At 34.8% G+C, this 23,503-nt stretch overlaps 1 protein-coding gene across 1 annotated transcript; it reads right to left on the bottom strand.

Moving 5' to 3' along the window:
- Positions 1 to 3,516: 3,516 nt before the first annotated feature.
- On the bottom strand, positions 3,517 to 23,300 carry hop (tyrosine-protein kinase hopscotch). The gene is made up of 22 exons (XM_076125457.1): positions 22,769 to 23,300; positions 22,204 to 22,355; positions 20,074 to 20,232; positions 17,896 to 18,073; positions 17,294 to 17,448; positions 17,040 to 17,132; positions 16,844 to 16,963; positions 16,390 to 16,538; positions 14,939 to 15,073; positions 12,647 to 12,774; positions 11,994 to 12,130; positions 10,947 to 11,144; positions 10,436 to 10,586; positions 10,020 to 10,158; positions 9,481 to 9,555; positions 9,285 to 9,397; positions 8,802 to 9,029; positions 8,485 to 8,637; positions 8,030 to 8,203; positions 7,610 to 7,782; positions 7,159 to 7,308; positions 3,517 to 6,941 (listed from the first exon to the last, which is right to left on the bottom strand). The coding sequence occupies exons 1-22, from the start codon at positions 23,015 to 23,017 to the stop codon at positions 6,803 to 6,805; spliced, it is 3,348 nt and encodes a 1,115-aa protein (XP_075981572.1). The 5' UTR covers positions 23,018 to 23,300; the 3' UTR covers positions 3,517 to 6,802.
- Positions 23,301 to 23,503: the final 203 nt, after the last annotated feature.

The raw sequence follows: 23,503 nt of genomic DNA, 5'->3' as shown, positions 1-23,503 counted from the left end.
AAAAGAAAAACAGACCGTGTTTGTGTTTTGTACGCTGTCCCATTTCCTTGGGAATGACATTGTCATTGATTTATTTCGACCTTTGCAGAAATGTTAATGAGTGTATAATTGAATAGAATTTTATTTTATTAGCAGATTATTTTGCAGATATCATCTCTGAAACACTTCTTCAGTTCCTATTTCAATATGCTATATTTGGTAATGAAAAGGGAAACGTAATTATTTTTTTATAGCGTATTGCAGAAAAGATCCTGTAACTTTTGCCCTATAAAGTTTACTAGGAATTTTTCATCTTCAACTTTTTACCTATTAAAGTAGCGAGATACTTTCGGGATTAAATGCATTGCTGGCTATTGTTAGCAAATTATCATGGCAGATAAGTGGTGCCGCCATTCCTACACACAGATACGTAGTAAATTAGCACAAAGGTGATAATAGAGGACATTTAACAAGTCCAACTGGCGGTAAATAATATATTTATACAACGCAGCAATAAATATTGTAATAATTCACTCACGATTATCCATTTATGGATCACAGAGTAAAAATCTGATCGTCACCAGGTAAAAATATCTCAAATAAAATTGTTATAAGTAAAGCTAGTTATTGTAATGTATTTGGACAGATTTACTTTTATAAATAGATAGAATTTATTTTTTATTTATGTGTCTTGTTCTTTATACTAAATCATTTGCGTGAACACAGGTATTTTGCTATCAAAGGACGGTAGGTAGAGGAGAGAGTGACCGCTAAACCTAGACGTCCACAAACAAATTAGTCGTAAATTCCGAATGGAATCATAAATATCTATGAAGGTGACACTTCATTTGAATAAACTTGTTGTTTGTTTACTGTAACAACAAACAATGCAAATTATATGCACATCACTCATTTTTAATCAATTGATCGGGAAAGTGATCTTTGATCAACTTTATTTGCCAGTCAAATAGGTACCATATTATGTTGTAAATCTAAAAGAGAAGAAGGTCGAGATTTTCTTTAGCTCTACAATTGGATATACCTAACTTATTGCATCAACAATCTTCTAATGGAGCGCCTGATTAGAATTGCAATCAAGCATTTTCTTACTATTAAAATCAACCTGGTAAAGCTTCAAAGACATTACATACATAGAATCAATCTTAAGGCATTTAGAAAAGCTAAAAAATTATGACTACCTATTCTTAGCATACGCCTGTAACGTTGCAACTACAAAACAGACTTCATACGTCGACAGCAAACAACTGTAAAGATCGATAACGTGGCAATATGTTAGACAATCCTTAACTGTAAACAAGGATTAATAGTAAGCGTAGTGGACGGAGCGCGGCTGGACTGTAGGACGGCTGGACGGCTGGACTGGCCATCAATCAGCCGCCGCCAGTGTACCGTGTGAAGTCGATGCTCACGTTGATGACGATGCAACGTGACTCCCTGCCGGCCGCTCCGACAATGTATCACGTCACAACAGTCACATAGCGATTAATACCTTCACATGACGACACATTGACACGCTCGACGGTCGTATCGTTCATGTTCCACTAGGTTATACTACGTGTAGTGTAACAGTGTATTTGAAATACAGTTAGGATAGTAAATAAAGTCTAGTCTTCTAGAATCATATTTTTCTATTTCTTGCAAAAATTATGTTTTGTAAAATTTTATGAAACGGGCCTGCATACATGAGACGCGTAGATAAATATCTAACTGTATTCATAGAATAGTAATTCTACACAATTTGTAGATTTACTAAGTAAATAGTTGTCTACGGATCTCAGGCTCGAAATTTTCATATACTTATAAGAAACGTATGTTTCAAAATACAACTAACATTAAAAATAGCTTTATAATTTAAACACCGTTGCGGCTTAGCTTAATTATATTTAATTTAACATGAAATTCTAAAATCTGGAGTCAGCGGCAACTTTAGGGTTTAGCAGATGAATGGGTTGCGGTTTCCGCCTGCCAAGTGGCGATTACGGTAATAATCCTAAGGAACCGCTAGTGGAAATTAACGAGCAGACATAGGTCGGTACGCTTTAATTTTACCGTAATGCCTAGATTATTCATACTGGTTTGCATAATTCACTTTTGCTTACTTAACTTTGATTTTGGTTTTAAAGTTAGTAGGTACTAATCTCTCCTAATAAAGGAGATCAGTGTTACAACAGACAAAAGCTACACTACTATGATGCGAAATTGATGGCAGACACAACGGAAAGTCTTTTAATGTAGTACATAGATATGGGGTCGATGCGCTGTGTTAGAATGTTTATAATATATAGATTTAGTTACTTGGCAATACATCATTTTCATAGTCTTCATTTAGTTGCTTAATTAAGTCGAGTTTTGTTTTTTTTTTATATAGTGTTTAATCAATTTAATATAAAAACCAAGGTTATCTTAACCACTCTTAGATACGTTTTAATTAGTAGGTAGGTACCTATTATTAATTCAATAATGAAGTGTAGTATTTAAATAATAAGGTAAGTACAATAATTTCCATAAAGTACTCTGTGATAACTTTAGAGTTAATTATGAATTCATATTTTCCACTAATGAGTGCAAAAGGATTTCATCTCAATAAATACTTTAATCTGCCGACCCATTAGCCATTACGCGCTATCTATAGACTGCCTCTTACTTTGGAAACCCATTTGCATAAATTCTGTAGATTTATTTTAATTACGAAAGCTTCTATAAATATCATCGTATTTATAAAACGATAGAAGTGTACCAACTTTTATGTTAATTTATTCCATCATTTCATTCATTTCCCATGTGGGAAGAACAAGGGTGCGTGGATCGCATGCTTTCTTAAATTCTGCTAATACTTATGTTCAATCTGGATGAAACATATTTTTCCAGCAATAAATCAATACCTACGCATTATTGAAGGATATAGACAGTATTCTTATCTGTGTAGGACTAAAGAAGGGTCGCGTTCAGAGACACCTGATCTAATGTAGAAACATACTTGAGAACATAGTTTTGAGAAAGCGCTAAACGTAAAGGAAGCTGGAAATTCGATACAACAAGACATCTTATTATACTTTATTAGTAAGATACGCTAAATGCCACTAATAATTAAAAAGTTAAACAGTACCACGAGCTGTGAATACAAAAGTAAGTAGTTTTAATCATTTGTGTAGGTGTCTCATTGCCGTGTACAAAGTTATGCCATTAAACACAGTCAGGGAAACTTCTAAATGAAAGCGCCAACAGAAAAGTGCTGGCTGTCTGTTACCTTGATTCAATTACGGCGTGCACTATTCACTTAGTTTATTATTCAAGTCTCGTCGACACGGGAATGTTTTAAAGCTATAATTTGAAAAATATACAAATGCACAACGGTTTTCCAGTCCATTATGATGAATAGTAGAGTCGCGGGTATGAGAAAAAACTGCACATCTTGATACTTTTACGAAACATGGAAAATAATTATAGTCATTATTTTGATAAATTGAGCAATTGTTTATAGTAAAAAAGGGTGAAAATGTAATAAAATGCTTTATCACGTACCAATAATTTATTTCAATTTTCATGGCAAAAGAACATTAAACACGATACCATTTCGTTCAAAGTAGAAAAGTAAAATCTCTTACAAAATGTCAATACACATACAAAAAAGTCGCGAAACAAAAGAACTAAAAGTTAATAAGAGTCAAAAGTAAAAACTAATGTATAATTCCGTCGGTGGTTTGGACAACTTTGCATCGAATGTGTCGCATTGTTGCATTCTTGCATACAAAAATGTCTAGTACTGTGACCCTGCTCCAATAACTGCCGTATGATATTTAATATTAATTTATTATATGCCGGAACACAGGACGTTCATAATTTGTAGAACAAATGGCTATCCCATTATCTAAAGGAAATCATTCTCAACTAATAGAATGGACTTTGTATTGAATACAATCCTTCGTTTTATTTTATAAAGAAATATTTTACGAAACAGTAGCCGGTGTTTGTCTATCATTGAACGAAACGGCAAAAAGTCTAATGTAAAATTATAATAAACAAATTTCACTTATTTTAATAAAATGTAACTAATATTTACAGCAACTTTCTAAGCAGGCGTTATATATCGACGTTACCTCTTGAATACAAACGAATATAACCAAAGCTCAAATTCTCGAAATGAAAAAAGGATTTTTTGTTGCCAATGAGCAAGCAATAATAAGATTTGTTCACACATTGAAACGGCAGAATTCTACGTACTCGTTTGTGTTCTAAAGATATCGTGTCGAGATATAGAACGATAGTAAAACTTACGATTTAAAATTTCGAACCATACAGGCAAATTGCGCAAACAAAAAACGCGGGAACACAAAGGAAATTCTTGGTGTTATTTTGACTTTTAGCAACAATATCCTTATTTTAAGTTGCTACATACGCAGACATAATTTCAAACATTAACACAGCACTACTTTCGTCAAACTACCGAAACAATACAATTGTCTGTGTTTCAGACCTCACTACGTAAGATTGAAATTTTGAGACTGGTCCACGGATCTTACAATATTTCCTAAATTTAAAAAATACTACAGTCAATTGAATAGAAGTCGCTACACAATGAACACCGATAAAGTATTTTTATTTAAACATACGTTTTTTAGCTTAACGATAAACGATCTTACTATAGGCGCAGTTTATTATTTGCTTTTGATCAAAAATTTGACTGAAAATTGACTCGTTTCTCTGATTTAAACACGATTATTTGAGACAGATCATTATAATATTAGGTGTACACTAGACACGGACACTAGATACTACTCAAACACACATAGTACAAGCTCAACAAGTTTCACTTGGCAACATGTAATAAAAAAATACTATATGGAACATTATCAAACAATTTGCGCAAAGCTACTTAACTTGTACGTATAAAAATTAATAATATGAAGTCCCCTTTATTCTTTTATATTAAAAATGAATATAACAAATTAGTTGTGTTTTCAAAAATAACAACGATATAATTGACACAATATTGACCTTCTACAAGTTTTGCTTATAAAATTTGTTTCCATTGACGTACAAACATGATTGAAGCCATTGTCCAAAATATTACAATCTCGGAACTAAGCTGTTTCCTTAACGACTATTTATGATTTAAAAAGCAATTCGAAGAGACAAAATGTAAAATGTTCACGCGATTAAAATAAAACTCAGATTAATATACGTATGTAAATATATTATAATATTTCAACCTGACTTCGTTTGTAAAGAATAGGGAGTCAAAATAGTCTGCCTGAAAAAATAAAAGTAAACATCTGAAATACGATAAACGGATTATTGCCAATTATAACAAATAAGGTACTTTTGAAACATCACACGTATTTTTCGTTTTAAATCCGAACATCTCTGTAGAAAATAGATTCCTACAATCACACATGGATCTTTACCAATCTCTATACCATCTCGACAATAAAATATAAGGCCCAATTTCATTCATTAGCACCGATTCATCTCAAATTCTCAGTCTATGTGATCACAATACCGATTCCTAATCATACTTTAACGCGATGTTGTGAAAAATAATAATTAAAAAAACAATTTTATAAAATATTTACCAATCATATCTAAACAATAATAAATTTCTAAAATTAATTACAGTGTAAAAGTTCATTACCCGATTATATTTTTGTACCTACCTAAAAATTATAGCTATACATACTTTATTTGTCACAACAGTGAATTGCAAAACTTACGATAAAGCGTAAAATTAAAAATGTACATAATATATCTTAAAATAAATTGATCTCTAGGCTTAATGTTCATATTTTAATATCATCTTTGGTTTAATAGTGAAACAATGCAAGTGACCATTCTGTGGAACGTGATTTTATGTCCTGTCATACAATTTAATATTCGTTGTCACTTTGTAGTCAAACGTTTCTAAACTTATAACAAATAGTTTCACAACAGCTCCCATACTGCGGACATCAACGTTCTCGGCAGATACATTCCAGAATGGCATAGACTAGCGAAACTTATACATTCACTGATTACATAGTAATTATAACTTTGCTTATACTTAAATTATATTCTCAATAGTCATATACGGCAAGTATACATTTCGTCAAAATTTAATTTCATAAATTCATAGTCAAGTGAAATATACAAGCAGAAAGACTAAACAGTAATTATAATAGACATACTGAAAAAACTGATTCTCCTTCGTCAATTGATTGCACTGAAAGACACAAATATTGATAGATTCCACTTGATTGAGATACATTATTGTTTAACATAGAATTAACATACACATAAATATTTACAAATAACTAAGAAATATACAAAACTAAGGCAAATGCTTCGAGGAACCACAATAACACATACACTCCGCTGATCTCTAGTAGTTTTGTGCAATAACGCAACTATAACAAACATAATCGTGAAATATGGCCTCTAATATACAACGATATAAACATCCCAAATATTAGATTCTATGCGAAATTATACCATGAAGGTACACACAACTACTTGTACGTTATATATGTCAGCCCATTTCTCTTTACAATGTTTTATACTGAGAGTCAGATTCAATCAATAATGCACAATATTCATAACACACAGTCTAACTCATCCGCTTCACATAAAATCATATTAGAATTAGTATTTTTACGTCAAAAGCAATGCTAACTCGTTAATCTCTATGATAAATAAATCAAAGAATACGAAACTAACTACCAATTCTCAGGACGGTTTCAAACAATTTCCTAGACGTATGTACTAACGTAACAGTCTTGTCGAACAATTTGTGCATTATCGTTAAACCGAACAATACGGAGTAAAAACACTATTTATACTCGTCCATAAATCGCTTACACATGTGCACGAGATCAATGAACTTGGGCCGCAGATTGGGGTCGAGGTTCCAGCAGTCTTTCATTAGGTGCCTGAATATCTCCGACGGACAACCGTCTGGGATTTGAAAGCTGAAAAGAAACAAAATAATCATGTATCTGAAATAAGTGCCTGTGAGATTTTTGTAACTATAACTGTTACGCTAGTGGTCAACTGTCAACGAGTAAAAGCTATTGTGGCGGCCACCCCATAGATATGGCCACGATAGTCAAGTAACGTATTTAGTTTCCAAAGCATTTAGTTTACTTCATCTTCTAGTTGAATAAATGTAATTGAACAAAAACTCACAATGAGGCGCGGTCCCTGGGCCGCTCCACGTTGAACTTGGGCACCTCCTCCTTGGCGCGGGTGAAGATCTCCCACGCCGTCACGCCGTACGACCACACGTCACTCTTCGTTGAAAAGTGCCACGGCTCCACCGCCGATTCCGGTGCATACCTGATAGAAGATGCATATTATTATACTCCTTGTAGTATTATAGTATTGCTTTTATCTTTTCGGCATTAAAAATAGAATGTCGTGTTGTAGGAATAAGGCATGATAAGAAATGTACCTGGCTTATTCGAAATAGAACAGAAAAGCAGTAAAAGAAGTAGCAGAATAAATAAATGACGCACGTCATATTATTTTACGTATACGTAATCTAAGTATATGATTACTACGTGTACTCTACGTTAGCCAGGATACTAATAATTAATTAAAATGTCCATTGTTATGAGGAAAGTTAGATAGTACATACCAGTTAATAGGCAGCAGTCTTTCAGTCTTGAGTCTATACGCGCTCTCCTCCTTGGGAATGATCCGAGCGAGGCCGAAGTCGGATATCTTCACGTGATATTTGTTCACGACTAGAATATTCCGCGTCGCTAAGTCGCGGTGAACCACGTTCTTAGCCGACACGTGGTCCATACCCTGAAGAAGAAGCAGTGTCATTTTAGAGTAGATATACACCCAGTTACCGAATTGACTACCACATGCTAAATTCATTAATACATTGAGATTGATAAAGACCCGTATTAAAATCTATCGCACATGTGCCGAAAATAACTCTACTTTGTAAACGTACCAGCTCTCCTTCTCAAATATTTTTGAAACTCGGTATCTGTCTACCTCTTTCAAATAAAAATCTTAAATGAAAAATGGTGTAATGTTTGCATACCGTGGCAATATCCCGGGCATATTTGAGCAGATGCGATATACGAAGCTTATCGCCCTGGAACTTGAGGTAGTAGTTGAGCGAGCCTTCCTCCAAGTACTCCATCACGATGAGCACGTCCGAGCCGTGGTCCCACGAGTAACCAAGGATCTCCACTATGTTTATATGTTGAAGTGACTGCGAAACAAACAAAAAATTTACATAAATCATTTGTTATCAAATTAATTATAGTCGAAATTCGACTTCTTGGCGACCACTAGTATTCATAATAAATTATGCATGGTAAACTGCATGTTTGACTCTCGATATAAGCATTTCGTATACAAAAATTATGAAAATATTTATCAAATTTACACTATTTATGAAAAATTTGAGAAAGTGTTCCATTTTTTTTTTTTTTCATAAAAACTAATTGGTGTATCTAAGTTGTTACAGTTGAGATATAAAATAGTATATACCTTCATAATTTCTAATTCGTTTTTAAAATCTTCATACAGTGTGCCGTTTCTCTCGGAAGCTTGTCGCGTCAGTTTCTTCACGGCCACCTCTCGTCTCTGAGATTCTTGGTTGTCGCGCTCCATCCATCCTTTGTACACGTGACCGTAGTTTCCCTGTTACAAGATCACAATACAATTATCTCTCTTTCATGCCAGATTTTATCTCTTAATGTAATTGACCCCACCACCCAGTGGGGTCAAATACAGGTTGGAATTATAAATTGAGATACCTAGTATGAAAATTGACAGGAGCAAGATAGTAGTATGTTAGAACTTACGCTGCCAATCTTCTTGGTGAGTGTGACGAGGTAGGTCTTGCCCTGCGACACGATGGACTCCATGAGGCGCGGCGCGGCGGCCGCCAGCTCGTCGTCGTCGGGCAGCGCCCGGCCGCCGCACACGCTGGCCGCGCTGGCGCCGCTGGCGCGGGACCGCAGAGAACCGCGCAGCGCGTACGACAGCGGGTTCATGCTGTCCAGAGAGTTCGAGCTCTTGTTGTCCGCGAACTGCACGATACGAATATATTCAATGGCAAACCAGGCCTTAAAAATTAATTCTAAGAAAATTATATAAGGATGAAGATGGTTTCTGGGCAATAATAGTATTATTTACAAAAATAACCCTATTTAAAGGTCAAACTAAATACACCACGGTAAAATGAAATGAGCATGTCAAATCACACGTTTTACTTTTTACGTTACGTTTTACACTTTAATGGTGTTATTTTATTTTACCAGAAAGAAATTCAAGAAAGTACTTACTGGATTGTCATACTGGTCGGACATAGTGCCGTTCATCGACGGCACGCTGCTGTCCGATATTAAAGATTTATTACTGCCTGCATCACTTAACTCGCTCGGTATAAATCTATCACCTGCAACAAGAAGTAAGTGAAAACACCTATCCAATGTTGCATGAAATGTAAAGTAACAGTTGTTAAATATTTTCAATGCTTACTTGATACAGTTTCTGTGTGTTCCATGTGTTCTAGAGATATCTTTGGCTCTTCGTACTCGTGGATCGGGACATACTCTGTAAATATAACATTATTATTTAATTAGCACACTCAAAATAATAAAAAGTAATTATTTATTGTTATCTAACTCGTAATTATTAGTTATTGTTATCTTTGACCTTATGGCATTTCGTATGATTCATTTTATTTTTCATAATCGCCTACAAAATGACACCTCCTTTTATTGATATCTGGTATTAATAAGTAATTAAAAACGGTACCGAGAAACTATACTACAGCAACAAATTGTGTTTTTTACCGCCTACAATTTTTTGATTGTTTTTTTACATAAAAACGAGTATGGACTGAAAAACGAAAACATCAGCGAGACACGGCAGCACGTAGGTACTCATCCCACTTAAGTTAGACCATCGACTACTGCATTACAACAATAAAGAACATACAACGATTCTGCTCCGTATTCATTTCATACAAACGACTACGGTAAAGTAATGCTCTGTTCTCTGTTGGCTATAGTTACCCCTGTGCAGCATATGGTTCATGTCTCGCATGATCTCCTGCGGCCGCAGCGGGTCGGGCTGCCAGCACTGACGCATGAGCGCCCACACCTCGCCCGGACACCGCGCCGGACGTAATAGGCGGTCGCCGTTCTCGTAGCTCTGAGGGAACATAACATTTTTCATGTGAGAAACCTAGAGCTATGAATACTTTAATTACTTCAGTTATTGAATCCAAAGCGAAAGAAACTATTTGAATACGAGTCGGGGAAATATAGTCACAGATATTACTGAGCAACTGACACGGAAGATGAAATAAAGAAATGCATCAAAAGATCTAATCCAAGGATCCTTACTCGAATAGAGCATAAGTACATTATCCAACCCGGACGAAAGTATTATGAGCCGCTACGTAAAGATTTAGTTGAATAGTACATACTCTAGCAGTCAATACAGGGTTAGTGTCAGTCGGTGACTGCCCGTACGAGAACACCTCCCACAGCGTAGTGGCGAATGCCCAAATGTCTCCCATCACCGACCGCTTTGCCAGGCTCATGTCTTTCAGGAACTCTACTGGCATCCAATGAACACTGTAAATTAAATAATAACAAATGAAAAAATAAACCTGAACTCTTATCTGTCATCGTGACTAAAATTTATTTGATAGTTATCTAACATTCAAGATGCAATCAGAAAAAAAATTGGTTACACTCAGTGTTTCCATACAATTACTGTCGGTTATACGGCGTAGCATTTACTTTATTTAAGTCTAAATTCCTCAAAAATCGGCTACGTCCCTTTTTTTATCTATGCGCTTGTTATTCCTATATATAGACACAAAGAGTAGGCCGTATGTATATACATCATGTGGCTTTCAAAATAGCCTTGTTTGTAAGTTTCCCTCGTACACGAAACAAAACACTTAAAAGTTAGTCGAAAGTTATACATACTCGAGCGGCGTGTACTGCCTCAGCGTAGGCCCGGACAGTTTGACGAGCATGCGGTCCCCGTCGTGCGCGGCCAGCAGCAGGCGGCGGCAGCGGATGTAGCCGTGCACCACGCCCGCCTCCGACAGGTCCCACAGTGCACGGGCCAGCCCCGCCGCTACCTTCTTCAAGTGGATAGGCTTTACGCGATCCTCATGCTCCCTGATGATAAATATAATGTATCTTTAAGTTTGGCCCTCTAGCGACACTTTTAGGACATGTTTTGCTAACCTCCGGATTCTAAGGTACATTAATAGCGGTAGTTTATCTATTCAAACTGTAATTTTTAAATGAGCTTAAACGCTATTGAATAGATAAACTACCGCTAAAAATACCTCAAAAAACCAGCGGTAAGTAGTGTCACGCGAACGAAAGATGTCTTAAATCGTGTATCATCACATTAAGAATATAGACTACTTTCCAGGCTGCAGATTAATTTTCTCTTCACATTTATAGAAGTAATGTGAAAAATAGAGTCTGTCTCCGAACTGCTATTTATTCAATTCCTAAAGGATAACCTTTAATGATGTTCTCGCCGGTATGGGAATCAAACCCAAAACAAACCACAGTAATACTAGGATCAGCGAGACAGCTCATATACCTACCTTTGATAACAATTTATCGTAGACAGAAAAGGGTTAAATGGGTTATCACGTCAGTCAATGCAAAGCGTGATGGGCCTTTCCAAAAATTTCAATGTCCCGATATCGGTTCGTTTGTATCGGAAACAGTGTTATCGTGGCGGTCAATATAAATAACTTTATAATATAAAATTATTAATTATAATACTACCTACTCAATAACTTGTATTGAATATATCAGTTTAAAGTTTACATATTACATGAGACTAATATTACCAATAGTGAAAAACGGATGTGTTTATTAAAGATTATGTTGTTATACCGGTACAGTACCGAGTACAGACATATATAAATTATATAAAATACACCCAAATTACGCCATGTACAGTGTTAGTACTCAATTTATATCAATAAATATAAGGTATCTTACCTGAGGTAATCATCAAAGGGTCCGTATGGCAGGTACTCGAGCACTAGCGCGGTGGGTGAGCTCAACGTGACGCCGTACAGCCTCACCATCGAACTAGACTGAACGCACGCCCACTTGCTAGCCAACTCCACGAAGTCCTGTAAAACATTGTATTATAATACCAACAAATCACGGTTGAAATTGTTTCCTTTCGAAAACCCACAATACCAGATTTTTTATGAGTTGTAAAACCTCCTCCTTAATTCCGGGAGGAATCCCTTGCCGAGGAGGCCTTGAGGTTACCCAACAGTGAGACAGTAATAAGTTAAAATGTACAGTTTAGTATAAATGATATTGTCCTGTTCCGTAGGTACCTTGAATTTGACTCTGACGTCGAATATTAAAGGATCATACTTTACAAGAAGTCGATTCTTAGAAATTTATTTATTAGGAAGTTCGATTTAATAACAACATAGTTTATGTAGTCAAGTTTTTATCAGTATTTTATAAATGAAAATAGCAAAAAGACTACTGTTTGTTAACTTCAAATTAATTATACAATTACTGAGCTAAAATTAAATTGATATTTTCATACGAGAAAGTAGTGCATCTCTGCTCGTGAATGTACCTACTAAAAGCAAATAATTTATGCATCAAATGGGAAGTAAACCAACCTTTAAATGATCATTAGCGTTGTCCCTTTGTAAGGTTTTGAAAGCAACCAGCAGTTTCTTGGTCTCGTCCAGTCTCCACAACGCTTTGTAGGTCGCCGTAATGTTCTCAGAGCCAACCTTTTCAGAACCTAGACAACATTAACAATATATAGGTTATTATAGAAAGCTCATTCATTACACACATACAGAATATCACACCTGTTAAACCCGAAAGTGTAGACAGAAGTGTATGAAACAATAGACATACGTTTCACCATTAACAATGTTAGTACTATGTAATAAATAGGGGGTGAGAGTTATTATCCATTTAAGTAACCTCTGGGTTTACGTTTAAAAATATTCTAATAAAAAATAGCGATAGTATTTTGACAGACCCGGGAATTGACCACGCCACAGAAGCTTATTCATTAAACATGCCTATAATTATAACAATTGGGTAAACAACCCATATACGAAACTAACGTACTGTCATACACCTAATAACCTAAATTCACTTATCCATATGCCTACCATACAACTTTATTATAACTACAACTAAGTACCTAGGCTTACGCCATGTAAAGTAGGGTCTTTCCCACCAGTCCCATACATTGATGAACAATTAACCCTCTTTATTTTTCTGCCTGACTCACCACTTACTAAAATTATCATACGACAATGATCGTACCGAACTGTCAATTATTATCTATATGTAACATAAAAACCGGCCAAGTGCGAGTCCGACTCACGCACGATGAGGTCCATACCAGAAAATACGAAAAAAACATGTTTATTGTATGGAAATTTCCCTAAATATGTATATTTTTTTAATTTTTGGTATCTGTTGTTAAAGCTGCAACGTAAATACATAATTTATGAAAATTTAAGCTCTCTAGCTATTACGGTTTATGAGATACCTGGAGACAGACGGACAGACAGCGAAGGCTTACTAATAGGATTCCGTTTTAACCCTTTGGGTACGGAACCCTAAAAAATAATAGCGGAATAAAAACTCATTACTGACCAATTATTGATACATAATAAACTTGAATATTGCATATATTTACATTACGATAATCCTTAAGTATGGTATACACCGGAGGTAACAACGTGTGCGCGTACTCGTACTGTATTGTGTGCGAGCACTTTATTCCGAACGTTACGTGTTCGCACAAATGTAATTTATTTATCTAAAATACACTTAAAATGACTATCTATTAATCAGTTGATTCATAAATATAAATTCCAAGAATAACATGAATAAATAAATAAATTATGTTAAGACTACAAAAATAGAAAACAAGTCTATTTATAGCAAAACTTGAGATACAAAGTTAATTAAAGGACGACATCCGTGACGCATTGATAACGTTCATGATATGATTTATAGTGCGAAAAACCGAACATTAATAAATACCACTTGTTGTATGACACAGCAGAGTACTCTCATCTCAATAGACAATAGATAGAATAGCAGTTAACAAAAATGAATCTATACTAATATTATAAAGCTGAAGAGTTTCTTTGATGGTTTGTTTGAACGCGCTAATCTCAGGAACTACTGGTCCGATTAGAATTTTTCCTATTTTTCGAGGAAGGCTATAGGCTATATAACATTACGCTACGACCAATAGGAGCAGAGTAGCAGTAAAAAATGTTTCAAAAACGGGGAAAAATTTGACCCATTCTCTCTAATGTGACGCAAGCGAAGTTGCGCGGGTCAGCTAGTGCTTGATAATCACAACATTGATTTGGCATATTGTATTGTACTAGATAGAATCTATTACCCTATCTACTGTCTACGAACAAGCATTAGCATTATCTATCATTATATCGTAAGTCGTAACTCGCTTTCTATACACCCATATACGGATAGCAATTCCTACCGAAGTCAGTTAATTATAAATTATGATATCGGTAACTTAACGTATTCAATTTAGAAAGTTATTACAGATAGATCTTGAATATTGAAAAAAACACTTTATCGCGAAAAGCAGTTACAGCAGAGTGGTTTAAGGTAGCTCCTCCCAAGAAATTCTCTAACGGTGAAGGAAAACATCGTGAGGAAACCTTGCATACCTAAAATTTGTTTAATACTTTTATTAAGGGCATACAAAGTCCTCACCCCGCACTTGGCCAGCGTGGTGGACTCAAGGCCTAACCCCTCCCCCTCGTTTGAGAAGAGACCCTAGCCCTGCAGTGGGACAGTAATGGGTCAAAAAAACCGGCCGGCCGGCGAGAGTGCACACAATAATGCTCCGAGTAAGTAACCACCTTTAGATGTATGGTTAATTAATTGTATGTATATTTTACCTGTATACAATAGTATGTCCTTGTTAGGAAGACAGCGGGGACTGCGGTTGTCTTTCAATATTTCCTGTAACTCCGCCTGGTCAATTCGGACACCTTTCTTCACAGGCTCGCCGCATAACAGAAGCTGCGACTTATCTATAAAAAATAAAACATAACAACTAATTACGAGAATGCTTTAATATGATTAATATTTTCTTTAGAATGTTTTTGTTTATATTCTTAATTAAGTATTACAACTGAATGAGCAAATAAATAACATTGGCAAATACGTGGAAAAAAATAAATTGTGATAATTTTGCTATTACTTTGGCACATTACTTTTAAACTTAGATTAAGCCATTGACGTAACTGGGCCGATACTTTTAAATAGATTTCATATTTTTTTAAACCGGCAATGCTATTTCCGGTATTTTTTTTTTCAACAAAAATATAACACCCTAAATACAAAATAAATCAATATTTAAAACGTTAAAATATGAATGATCCAATCTAATACGTTAAAAAACTAATAAGTTGTCTTATGTTAAGAACTCACACGAACACGATACTCCATGATACCCCCTAGCAGGCAATTAACACGGCTACAAATAAATAATTAAGTGACAAAAAGCTTAACATTTTTGTATTCATTAACTTTTTTGAACTATCGCATTACTTAAATTCTTCGAACATATATTTTTTAGTTCGATTTTATTGGTATTTTCTAGACGACTGACTACTGAGCCTGACAGGCTTTATATAATGTATAGGCTTTTCCGAGTATTTAAAACAATTCAGAGTAAGGTCTAAGTGGTTTATGAAGCATCGTAATCATAGCAATGGTAACCGCTCTGATGTTCAAGTTACCATGGATTCCGCGAACATAACCCGCTGTCTTAATGGTGAAACATATCGCACTTTTTACAAAAGTAATAAGGTGTAAATGCCCTATTAACACCTTTGTGGCAGGCTAATGCGTGATACCAGAACATTTGTAGTGCCTGGAGACCGAATACAATTTGAAGATATTATATTTTTTATACTATTACGATATTCTGATAATAAGCCAACAAAGAATTGAAATTGTAAATAGGTGTTGCAAAAAGCACATATTTTACGTACCACATATATTATATGCTCGTTGCAGTAAAATAATGTTAGTGAATGCACGCTACTCGCCGGGAAATAACTTTTTTAATAACTTATGAAGGATAGGACATGCGCTTTTTCAGGTAAAAAATCTTAATAGTAACACGGACGTGTCTGGCTACATGAGATTCTTCCGAACTTAATTACTTGGGTTTGCGAATGTATTTTATTCACCGGCTTACCCAACGATTAATTATGAACACTAGTAATAGCTTCAACAATAAAGGCGATTTAACACCAAACATAACGAAAGTTTAAAGTTTGACGCCCGTTTGTCATGTGTACAATAACATATTATATGAAAATACTTAAGTTTCACTTACCATATTCGGAGGGCGGTATACATTCGTTCAAATATATCCTCTGCTCTGGATTCTGATGACATCCGACTAATCTCTCGATGCTGTAGTACTCTTCGTTGTTGAACACGTAACAATGCCCTTTGAATTCTATTCTATACGTCTCTGTTGTACTGGGGACGAATAATTACACTGTTCATAAAGTACCGAATAAATTAGAAGGGAATTTTAAATATTTATTATTTAGTCCCCAATCCGCTCTTGGCCAGCGTGGTGGACTCAAGGCCTAACCCCTTTCATATTCGGGAAAAGACGCTTTCCCAGCAGTGGGACAGCAAGGGGTAAAAAATAACATAATAAACTTGTTTCTTTATAAAAATAACCCTAATGCAAGCGCTATTAAAGTTTAACACACATAACAATAAGTCACTGAATTACTTTCAAAATAATATAAAAAGTTCACAAGTTAACTACAAACCTGTTTTTAGTACACACGTCCAAATAGTAAACATTATAATCGTCTTGACACTGCCGTAGTATATAACAACCGTGTTTTTTCCCTCGTTTCTCCTCCAACTTGCGGTATGAAAACGCGCCCCTACAAACATAAAGTTTTTACTAAACCAAATTCTCAGTATTTAATTGCTTTATATGCACCCCTTTATTGCACTTACCCGACAGGCCCGTGACATTTTATCCGTTGCAGTTCTTTTAACGATGGGGTTTCGTCGTCTTTTGATAAATTGAACGTCCATTTAACCATTAATCTAAGAATAAAACATATTATTATTCATAACTATTTAACTAGTTTTTTTTACATGGGAAATTAACGCCATCATCGTGTTTATATTTATTAAAATGTGATTGTGATTATAATAAAAACAAATCCCATTATCATTAAATGATTATATTTTAATAACATACAAACCTGTAGTATCCATCGCAGACAGATATAAACGATGACAACTGCTCTTCCGATTTGAATTTAAAAAATAAAGGTGTCCCTCGTCTTGATATTTCTACTGAATGTTCACCATTTCTTGTCAAATAAATTAGTTCTTCTATTCTACATACTTGAGACCACTGAAATCATATTGCCAAACTTAAAAAAACAGGAAATACGCTGTGATCAATTTAAGTTCCTTCAAGATAATAATAAATAAATATAAAAAGAAATGATAGCCGTGGTTTAAGTTGCGCTTCCTACTCAGGTGGTCGAGGGTTCGTAACAAGCAACACATAAATGATTTTTCGAAGTTATGTGTGTTTTAGAAATAATTAACACTTGTTCCAACGATGAAGGAAAATATCGTGATGCAACCTTGAATGTCCGAGAGTTTTTGAGAAACAGTTATAGAAGGTATGCAAAGTCCAATCCGCACTTGGGCAGCGTGGTGGATTCGAGGCCTCACCCGTTCCTCATTCCGGGAGAAGATCGTTGCCCAGCAGTGGGATATTAGTAAGTTCAATTAAGAATGTTTGAAGATAAGGTTTCTTATAAATTACATTCCATTATGTTTATTTACTTACATCACGTTTAACAGTATTATAAAGACGTATGCCAGATTGGTGAGGGTGGAAGGGCGCCACGACCACCTTCACGGGTGTGACGTCATTGCCGTTCTGCCAAAGAACATTGTCATACTCCTCCGCCAAGTAATTAGGAGCCATTATGTACAGTTGTTGCAAATATAGGTTCTTTATGTAACTGAAAAAAATGCATAATTAAAGTTAAACTGTTCATCCATAGATTGGTAAATTTAAATTTTAAATTTATTCTCTGTAGGACCACCAATAAGTGTGACGACTTGGGTTAATCCTACGAAGAAAAAATATTTGCATCACGAAAAAATCATCGATTTTTGTCCTTGCGGTACCTACTTCATGTTAATAGTCTTCCGAATTCGCAACTCACTTCGAAGTTCGGACACATTTCTGGTATAGAACAAATATTTGCATGACCTACTGATATTTTTGCGAGTATATGTAAACGCCCACTAGATAAATAATCCTTGCAAACGGATGAATTCGAAGAAAATCTTACGACAAAATAAAAACACAAAATCAATACACTTGATATGTTTTTTTTTCATCTTCGGGGATAAAACCTTGATGAATTTTATCATGCAACTGTTTTAGCCCCTGTTTGAGGAGAAATTTTAATGAGTGTGAATGAGGAAGAACGAAAACCACGCTGCGGTTTTATAATTAAGTACGTCAAAACTGTTTGTACATTAATCTTCCTGGGAACTAGAATTACACATTTTATATGAAGAGAAAGAGAGGTTGCAATTCACGGAAGATACAACTTACATCCAAAAGAGGTTTGGACTCAATCATCTTCAAATTATATTCGTTCGTTTTTGCCTTTTTTAAACGTAACATAGTGTTTGTGTGATTTAAGTGGAGGTTGTAGCATTCTTTTTTACGAATACCGTAATGTCTTGTTGTCTTCTCATTGTACTGGTCCACACACATGTAATCACATGTTTACGCTACATACATAGCACAGTAATCATCTGCCCCGCGTAATATCCAATTAATGTGAATGCGTAACAATACTATCGCTGTTATTAAAATTATTTCCCAAGATGCAATGGTTTCTTGAGTAAGCCATTTCTCGTTTGTCCTTTACAATTTGTAATTCAAATATAATATCATCCAGTTGCCAGAAGTCGTTGACTCACAAAACTGTAGCATGTTGTTTTATAGTATTATGTCAGAACTAATAGAACATTAAAATTCTACGCATGACCTAAGTTAAGAAAATTTGCTGATTTGACCTTAAACTCTACATACAAATAATAATAATATTCAGTAATACATTTTTAGATTTAAAAAAAAGTGTCACGCTGGACTGCACACGCCAATAATTCAATCAAAAATACAATAAAACGATTTTCTTACGTTTGTATTGAGTCAATTGTGTGATACTGAACTTGCGCGTTAAAAAACTGTTAACATTCCATTCAAAACAAATCTTTGTGAGTGATTTGCAAAGTAAAGGTTCCGTATCATTAAAATTTAACAGTCGATCGTTGCAAGTCTAAACTAAATTCATCGACCCCAAAATTATGTCTCGCCGAGACGTCGGCCGTGTCTTCGTCAAATATTATACTAAAAATTCTAGCGTATTATGGTAATTTAGAGTATTAACACTGCGCAAGTTCGTTAAGATCTCTTTCGCATTCAGATAAGCAGGAAAACATTAAAATGAATATTGTCAATTCTTGGAAAGAATAAAAACTAACTCCTACGTTATCTTCTATTTAGTTTTATGCGAGTATTTTGTTTTGATAAGTGATACTTAAAATAATATAAATTGATTTAAATCTAGGCTATAGCATCATCAAATAGCGTAAAATTGCACAATGTCGCAATTATGTTTTTATTTTTGCTATTTTAGAGCAAACAAAAAGTTCTTCTTATACCTCTCGCCCAAGGATTTATAATCAGGTCATCGACATGTAAGTAAAATACATAGGTATATAACGCGATATCATATTTAGTGAATACTACGTGATACACCGGGCCCCTACTGTGAACCGTGCAATGCCGCCTGGTTAAAGTTAGTATTATTTAATCCTAACTTCAGCAATATTGAATTTGCGACCTTAAAACCAAAAATAGCACACGACACGGAACAAAAAATAATAGAGGTGTTAAGAATAAGTAAAACAAAATGAACAGACACATTCCAATACTTACTTGACGTTGTGGCCGACAGAGCAGAGCTTGGGCAGTTGGTCGTGTGCGTGTTTCTTAGCGACGTGACCATGCCGCCTCACAATTACTTTCGGTATATATTTTTTATAATCCCTCACAACATCGTTTACCGACAATTTTTCCTCAGCTGTGGCACGTGTCCTGAATAAAAACATTTATGTAGTCGGAATTTATCACGTAAAAATCGCCATTTTTGGAGATACAAGACGTGAATATATTATGTAACAATACTAACAAGCATTATCCCGAACACTGGAGAATGGTTTTACATACAATACAGAGAATATGCCTGCTTAGTAACTGAATATCTATTGATCTGTTGTGACAATATGAAAAGAACTACACTAATACGTTCTATTGTGATATCTGAATAATGGTACGGTACTGTAAATGATTGAGGCATACAATGAGATCATGTCGACAAGTATCCTGCCCAATTGACGCTTTATGAACTCTCTCCGGGTGCATATTGTTGAGGACTGTACACTCATCATTAGCGCAAGTAGCGAATACAACGATCGAATTCTTGTAGTAAATAAATAGTAAAAGCGGAGTATATGATTTAAGAGCAAAAAATGATAACAAAGATACGCCGAGGAGAAAGAAAGGCCTGCTCCACAGCAGAGAAAACTCAACCTCACTGGCTAAATAGTAATATACTGATGGATTTTGTGCACCACGATCAATGTAAAAGCAAATAAAGAAAGAGTGAAGCATTTCACCTCCTTAATAAATGCACCGATTCAGCAATTATGTATTACGTGAGTAACTAGTCAGCAACAGAAAAGCGCATAGCACTCTGATGCGACCCAGCATCTTCAATCACATCGAAACCTTACGTCCGTGGAATAGGAAACAGCCCATGAATGTTTAATTAATTTAATCGATTTACAGTTAATCGTGCCTCGAGCGACCGACTGCTGGCCTTTCGATTGCAGGTGCGACGACTGTCTAAACCAAGAATAGCACAAAGAAAGCTTCACAATTTAAATGATAAGAGATTTACGGCGATTTTCGCACGTGAAATATTGGAACATCCATTGCACAGATAAAGTACTGGTTTACGAAAAAACAACATATCTGGAACTATGTTTATAGTACCAAATAAAGATTTAAAAACGTCTAAAACTTGACAGACAGAACGAAACATGTAATCAACATACAAGGTGTAGTCCTACAAGTTGTTCATCATGTAAATTAAAGAGATCATTTGTTAATTGTGCACCAGTACTATTGTTCTACCGTGACCCAGTAATTAGATTTTTATAGTCCATTGTTGTACACTGAGTCTAAATACAGTCACACAACAATTTATGATCTTCAACAATAATGTATGTACATCATGTACCATTCCCAGTACTAAATTGATAGTGACAAATTGATTTCAAGTGGTAATTTATGCATAATGTGCTTTATAAGCCATGAATAATACTTTCTTTATTGATGTTTTATTTTCTTCTCAATGTGCATTATTTATTTGTGTTATGGTCAATGCTAAAATGTGCCAAACAACAAAAACAGAAGTTGTTACAAGGGTCACATTTTTCAACAATATCATTAAAGTAGAGCTTTACTTACTACCTTCATATTATAAAGATATCACTTATGTAAAAATAAAGATATAAACAAGCAGTTAAAAGTCAAAAAGCTGTACTAAAATTATAAAATGGTTTCTAAACTACATTATAAAACTTTATCTGATAACAATAAGTTTGTTTTCATTGAACATGTATTTAAGTCAGTCAAGTCTTTTTACAAAATATATCATGCAATAAATTAATCATACAATTTTATTATCCAAAGTAAAATTGTAACATTTAAATATTTTTAAAGTAGACTTTGTAAACCAATGTGAAATGTGTAGAACTGCAATTAATGTGAAAAGGGCAGGCCCATAAAATAGGGGGTAGAAGTGGGCTGAATAAACAGATAGAATTTAGAAGCAACAATAGAGAATATTATTGAGTCTACTGCCTTTCATATAAAACTAACAAATAACCAAGTAGACATGAGGAGTATTAACACTACAGCATAAACAAACAGTAGACATGTTAAGTATTGGCACTACAGTGTAAACAATATGTCCCTTTAATATAAAACAGAAGCACTCACATATCAGCAATCCCAAGTCCGAGCATTTCTTTCTTGTGTTCAGGATATTTAATCTCTGGGATTCTGTTCTCGTACACATCACTTCTAGCTTGTAGAAAATAGTAATCATAAGTTGTCTCATCTAATGTTATCAACAACTCCAACCTAGGTACCTGTTGAAAGAACAATAATTAATGAAAACTGATCTAGCAATATAATTTAGTTTGATCAGACATAAGATACATATTATAGATGCCTGCATTTGTACTTATCCAGTAATCAATAAGTATGTGCTAAATATGAGTAATTACTACACACATGTTTGTAAACATAGTCAGTACCACACATAAGTATTAGTGAATATATAAAACTATTTCTGGACTAACAGGTATCACCAAGGACATTAACTTTGTATTCAGAAATGCATCACAGTCCCAAGGGTACTTATATTACATAATATTAGCGTTTAGTTCATACTAAATACTAAACACTACAACAACAACTCATCATAACTGAAAAATGGGTATACATAGTAAGTGTCAGATGATCATATACATCATTATTTTAGGACAAAAACATAACTAACCTTGAATCTTATTCTCAGCTCGTAATCCCTGGTGCTGGAGAGAACTTTGGCATTATCTTTGAGAAAGTAATCTCGCCCTTTGACTCTTAACGCAAACAGCGTCCGTGTCAGTGGAGGTATTTTATACTTTTTACATAAAATTATGCACAACTCTTCTGCAGTTAGCGTACTCGAGCGAACAGTTATTATATTCGGCGTACGGTCAGTCACCACTGCCACTTTAACTGTCTCTTCGACTGTTGCCATCATGAACTTGAACCATAAAAAACAAGAGGACGCCAACAGAGATAAGACTCAAACCCACTTTGATAAAAGCAACGTTACATTAACACTACTGTCTATTAGACAAGTCATTTTACATCACTATAACTGTTCACGGAACATCCATGTTACACTAAATTCATACACGAAAATATGTTTATTTATATCATTAGCAAAATTCTTCATTCGGCGTAGTATTTTTTCAGAATATTTTTGGTCACTTCACTTGTGATATTTTCCCGTACTATGCCAGAGTGATTTTGACAGTTAATGCGATGCGCATTCTGTTATTTTTTCCCAATATATTCAGTTCATGGTTCAGTTCAATGTAACCGGTTATTTAAAGTACCGGTTCTTCATAGTTAGTCGAATAAGTATGAATTATGATTAAACAGAAAATATGTTTTATATAGGTAGGTACTTTATTAATACAGAGCAGTGATAGCCGAGTGGTCTAAGAATTCGAGTGATTGA

The sequence above is a fragment of the Anticarsia gemmatalis genome, chromosome 17 (genome assembly GCF_050436995.1).
Source record: "Anticarsia gemmatalis isolate Benzon Research Colony breed Stoneville strain chromosome 17, ilAntGemm2 primary, whole genome shotgun sequence".
In the NCBI taxonomy this organism is placed as follows: Eukaryota; Metazoa; Arthropoda; class Insecta; order Lepidoptera; family Erebidae; genus Anticarsia; species Anticarsia gemmatalis.
The sequence above is the reverse complement of the archived record's forward strand: the minus strand, read 5'-3'. Positions and strand labels throughout refer to the sequence as shown.